Source organism: Condylura cristata, unplaced genomic scaffold (assembly GCF_000260355.1).
Source record: "Condylura cristata isolate star-nosed mole 26May11 unplaced genomic scaffold, ConCri1.0 scaffold00023, whole genome shotgun sequence".
Classification (NCBI taxonomy): Eukaryota; Metazoa; Chordata; class Mammalia; order Eulipotyphla; family Talpidae; genus Condylura; species Condylura cristata.
Genome location: NW_004567124.1, coordinates 25,626,875 through 25,632,421, shown reverse-complemented (window position 1 = coordinate 25,632,421; position 5,547 = coordinate 25,626,875). Strand labels below are relative to the sequence as shown.

The following is a 5,547-nucleotide window of genomic DNA, read 5'->3' as shown; positions in this document are numbered from 1 at the left end:
CCCGCTGCGCCACCAGGGAGGGCCAAAATTACATTTTTTTTAAAGATCATTTATTTATGTGTAGAAGAACTGGGGTGTAGGCCAGAGGTGTGAGGAGGTGAGGAGGGTGAGAGGATTCACCAGAGACAGAATGGGGAGCAGAACAGGCAAATCTGAAATATACTGCTGAGGGAGCAGCAGGCGAAAGAAGAGAGGTCTGCCAAGTCATGTGGGTTATAGCTCCCTGGGATATACTCAGGGATCAAACTCATGTGGGTAGCTTCATAGTACTGAAACTTAACCTCTAGCACCAGCAGAAGGGTCCCAGAGATAAAATTGTAATTATAAAACCCAAAATCGCCTCACTCAAAAATATGTACCCCTTTATTAGCTGCATCAGTAATTATCTTGTTAATCCATTCTCTAAACCTGTCTCGGTAGTGAACATACTTTCTCTTAAGAAACGAATATTAAAATATCTTGAGTTGTCCCATTTCATAATCCTCTGCACAAGTCCCAAGGCTCTCCTTATTCTAAAAATACACCAACACATGGGACTTCCCTCCAGTATTTATAAATCATCAAAATCTATACTGAACAATAGGAACATGTGAGCCACTTACTCTTTAATTTTCTATTCACCTTGTTTAAAAATACATAAAAACAGTAAAATTAGTTTTAATATATTTCAAACTACTCAATATAACAAACATTTTATAATATGTAGTCAATATCCTTAATTTTTTTTCTACTAAGTCTTTAAAATCAGGTATGTGTGGGCCCTCCCTGGTGGCACAATGGGTTAAAGCACAGCCCTTAACTAAAGCCACTTCAGCATGAGTTGGATCCGGTGCCCATGTGGGGCCCCCAGGTGATCCACATGGCGGGGCAGACCTCTCCTGACCACCAGCTGCTCCCCTCAGCAGGTCTGTCGACCTGTTCTGCTCCTCACGCTGTAAATACACTAACCCCCCTGCACCTCTGGCCTGTACCCCAGTTCTGAATGCATAAATAAATAAGTCTTAAAAAAAAAAAAAAAGAGGTATGTGTTTTACACTTACAACATGCATAGCTGAAGAGGTTTATGTGGTTTGTGGACAACACAGGTTTGGAAACACTACCCTCTTGTCTAAGAAGATTATTTAGAGAGCTTCTGCCTTTGGCCCCATGCGTAATTCCAAGCAGGCAACCAACCCTTTCTTCTGTGCATCCTTTGACAGATAAGAGGACTCTACAGTGAGGATAGGGAGGGGATGCCTTTCAGGTGAGAAAGAGGAGCTGTAGAACTCTTCCTGGTTACTGAGTAACTAAGAATTCCTATATTGTATTTAATCTGAAAATTGAACCAAATTGTGGTCAGAATGAATTGTTCTGCTGTTAAAAGTCAATAAAATTGAGGTTTGTAATATTAAATTCATTTAGTACTTCGTTGTCACCTGTAAATCAGTACAGGCAAGATGCAAAGCTACCTATTTTCAAATATATAATACTTAACTTGTAGTTTTCCCTAGTTCCATAAGTCACAGCTGAATTAGTCCTGCCATCGTTAATTACAAATTCCAGGGTTAAACACGAATTTTGAAAAGTCCTACTTATCTCAAAGGATTGTAGTTTAATTGTAAGTGATTCTCACTCACTATAACTTATAAACTTTGGTTAATAGGAATATATTGGTTTATATCCCTATAAGCCAAATGGTATTTTCTCCTTTTTCACCTAAAGATATATTTTTCTTAGCCTCACTTGCACAAGCCACTAGGAATAAGGGCTCTCAGAACTGTCTTAAAACCTACACATAAATAACAATTTTATTTTACATTTTATTATACATTAAATTCAACAAGAGTTAAACATCCTTCAAACACATGGTATGGATGGAATACAGCCTTTTTTCTCACACAAGATAGGAACACGCTGTTTCCTCCTCTTGCATGTTGGTTCCACGCTCCTAAGTCTCCGAAGTCAGGAACTACTAGTGGTCACGGGACATTCTCATTACGTACCTGCCTTTGAGCAAACCTTCAATGCCAACTAGAAAGGGAGCTTCCAAAACCACATTACTTGTGACCCCTAGGAAGACAAAGATGGGTCAGAATGAGTACTTGGGGGTCCCTGAAAGGGAAAACCTACCCATTTCAGAGACTCCATAGACACAAACTTCACGAAAAGTCATCCACGCTTCTAGCAAAGGGGTTAGTTTCCGTCCCAATCTTCACCCCGCTTCCTTTCCCAGGCTCTCAGCTACCCCCGCGGAGAAAATCCCACTCACTGGAGAAGATCACCGCCCCGAGGGAGCGCGATAAGTCCCAGGCAAGGTGCACTGAGTCGGCGACCACCGCGTGGCACTGTGAGCACTGAAACACCGCGCACCTCTCGGGCAGCAGCCACGACGGCAACAGCGGTCTAGACGGCCGCTCCTCAGCCCCCAATGCTGCAGGGCCGAGCGGCGAAGACCCATTCACCACCTGAGTGTCCCACTCCATAGAAGTCGTAAGAGAAGGTTCGTCAGTCGCCAGCTTAGCACCATCACAAATGTCACCCCGCGCCAGCTTTACAGAGCGCGAGACAGACCGCGGGAGCCGAGCGGCCATCTTTCCGCAGCTGGCGCTTGTTTTCCAAATGCCCCAGGCCCCGCCCCAAGCAGCGCTCCTGAGCCCTCATTGGCCAGGTTAGGTAGGGTCTACGGTACGTCTGTGAGGGTTTGGGAAGAACGTGTGTTTGCGGGAGAGCGGGATGAGTCTGCTTATTGGTCAGTACCAGGAAAACCCCGCCTTCGAGTCATTTTTAGCCAATGGAGAGTAGCATTCGCAATTCAAACTGTCTGTGTTATTCGGTTTGGTCAACGTTTCTAGTTGCGCCAGTTTTGAACGGCGCTGGCGAGATTCGAGGACTTAAACTGTGCGTGGTCGCCTAGATAGCAGAACGCCATGACCGTCCCCTCACCAGAGGAACTGGACTCCCTCAAGTACAGTGACCTGCAGAATTTGGCTAAGAGCCTCGGCCTCCGGGCTAACCTAAGGGTAAGGCCGTTTTCGGGTCGGGTAGGGTGAGGGGCCTCGGGTAGACGCCGCGGGGAGGGGTCCAGCGGGACCGCGGTGGGCCCCTCTTTCTGCAGTATGGGAAGGATCTTAATTGGAGATTGGCATTTCTGGGGCATACCTAGGTCTTTATAATAGGATTAGTGTTTTTGTTTGTTTGCTTGCTTGCTTTTTTTTTTTTTTTTGGACGTTAGGAAGTCCTGGCTCAGCAAGCAGAAGGAATATATCTAGCGCCAATTAATTGTTAATATTCCACGAAAGAGTGGCCGTGGCTTCTGGAAAACTAATGTAGTTCTTCTCTTAAATTATCATTGAGAGCCGAAATCCTGATAGTTTATTGGGGGACCTGGAAAAAAGAATGGCTTTTAGGGCACCGCGCCAGGGGATTATTTTTTATATCGCAGTCCTGATCTGAGTTTGATGGTTCATTTGTAAACACTACCACGAGTGGTAGTGCTATGTTTCAAAATGGAATCTTTGACTCTCAGGCTGAAAATGTTGCGGTTCGATTTGGAGTCCTATACTAGATTCTAGTGGAACCTTTCCTCATGACACTAAAGTGTATCCGGTGATTTGTTCTGCAGTCTGTGGTGTTGGCACCGATTTATCAGTCATCACAAATGTTTTTAAATGCTTTATGCGAAATAATGTCAGGGTACCTGTTGGGGAATCAACTGAACGATAAAGAAGTGTTTTCAGGTTAAAAAAAAAAAAAACAAAGGAAAAGGATAATCTTCAGAGATATTTCTGAAATGTAATATTTAATATTGCTTTAATACTTTATAAACAAAGCCTTAGTTTTTTAAGCTTAAACTAACCCTTAGGCTTTTTGCATTCTGGCTGGCATCTCTTATCCAAATCTGCTTCCTGAATACTTGGCACCTTTGTCTGTCTCTGCGCCTTTGCTAACTTTGAGCCCTATCTTCCTCTTCACTATATGTGTGAATAATTTCCATTTACTCTTCACAGTCCAGCTGAAATGTCCCAACGGTCTTGGTGCTTTGTACTCCTCACTCTTCATTCCCTTGACCATAGTCTACCACCACAGTAATCTCAGGAACCCCTTTTTAAAATATATATATATAATAATTTTTACATCATTTTGTGCATTTTTCCATCTCAGTTGTAATCCCCATGGGCTTCCCATCACCAGATCACCCGTGTACCATCACCTTAGTTCAGTGCATTTCCCTCTCCCCACGGTTTTTGATCCCATTCCCCATTCCACCCCCATAAAATGTCTCTGGTGTATGTTCATTATTGTTATTATTTCCTCACCTGGTCCCTTATACTCCTGCTATGAGTGAAACCATCTGGTATTTTTCCTTTTCTTTCTGGCTTATTTCACTAAGCATGATCTTTTCCAGCTCCATCCATGTTGCTGCAAAAAGCATACATTTTTTTTTGGTTGCTGAGTAATATTCCATTGTGTATATATACCACATCTTTTTAATTCAGCCATCCACTTTTGGGCATTTGGGCTGTTTCCATGTCTTTCCAATTGTAACTAAAATAGCAATAAACATGGGGGTGCAGGTGTCTTTTTGAATCAGTGTTTTTGTATCTTTTGGGTAGATTCCTAGGAGTGGGACTGCTGGGTCATATGGAAGCTCCATTTTTAGCAGTTTGAGGAACCCACTATACCTTTTTTTTTTAAGCAGTTTTAAAATCCCATCTACTTAGTAAGTTCTTTATTTTTTTTTTAAGATTTTATTTATTTATGTATATAGAACTGGGATACCAGCCAGAATTGCAGGGGGCAGTGAGAGGATTCACCAGAAACAGAATGGGGAGCAGAACAGGTAGATCTACTGAAACACACTGCTGAGGGGAGCAGCTGGCTAGACAGGAGAGGTCTTCTGTGCCATGTGGGTCACCTCCCTGACTGGGGATGGAACTTGTTCTGAAGTGGCTGTGGATAGCTTCACAGTGCTGTGCTTTAACCCGCTGTGCCACCAGAAAGGGCCCCCACTTTGTAAGTTCTTAAAGCACTAAGGGGAGTACATTTTATTTAGGAGATACTGAATATTCAAAATAATTATTTACAAACACTTCCTGGAAATACTAGATGAATGCAGTAGAAGATATCAATAGGTTGTTTGACAAGAAGTTTATTATGGGGCTTCCCCACAGAGTTCACAGCTCTGGCTAACTAAAGCCTCACAACCACTTGGATCTCTGAAGAGCTATTGCAAGTTATCAAAGTATCTTTTTCTGAAAGTCCCACTTATCATTTCTCTTGAGGCACTTGAGCTGGGATAGACAATCACCTTTTTTCCATAGAGGTAAAGTAGTTTTGCATTCTTCGTCAGTGCAAAGCTCATTATCTTCTAGCACATGATAATGGGCAAATAGTAGATAATATTTGTTGAGAAGTACTGGTTAATGAGGCTCTATTATAACTAACCATAAAAAGACATTTTTGAGGCCCTCCCTGGTGACGCAGCGGGTTAAAGCACAGCACTAAGAAGCTAAAGCCACTTCAACATGAGTTCAATCCTCGCCTGCCCCGGAGGTGACCACATGGCGC

At 43.0% G+C, this 5,547-nt stretch overlaps 2 protein-coding genes across 2 annotated transcripts in view; one reads left to right on the top strand and one right to left on the bottom strand.

Annotated features, from left to right (window-relative positions):
* Window positions 1–2,570, bottom strand: part of OIP5 (Opa interacting protein 5) — an 11,510-nt gene extending 8,940 nt beyond the window's left edge. Inside the window, exons 1-2 of the mRNA XM_004687557.1 lie at window positions 2,249–2,570; window positions 1,983–2,049 (exon numbers count right to left, since the gene is read on the bottom strand). Coding sequence (XP_004687614.1) covers window positions 1,983–2,049; window positions 2,249–2,570 — 389 coding nt within the window. The remainder of the gene's footprint in view (window positions 1–1,982; window positions 2,050–2,248) is intronic.
* A 222-nt stretch (window positions 2,571–2,792) lies between these two features.
* NUSAP1 (nucleolar and spindle associated protein 1) overlaps window positions 2,793–5,547 on the top strand; it is a 27,867-nt gene continuing 25,112 nt past the window's right edge. The window contains exon 1 of the mRNA XM_012728657.1: window positions 2,793–2,999. Coding sequence (XP_012584111.1) covers window positions 2,907–2,999 — 93 coding nt within the window. The 5' untranslated portion in view covers window positions 2,793–2,906. The remainder of the gene's footprint in view (window positions 3,000–5,547) is intronic.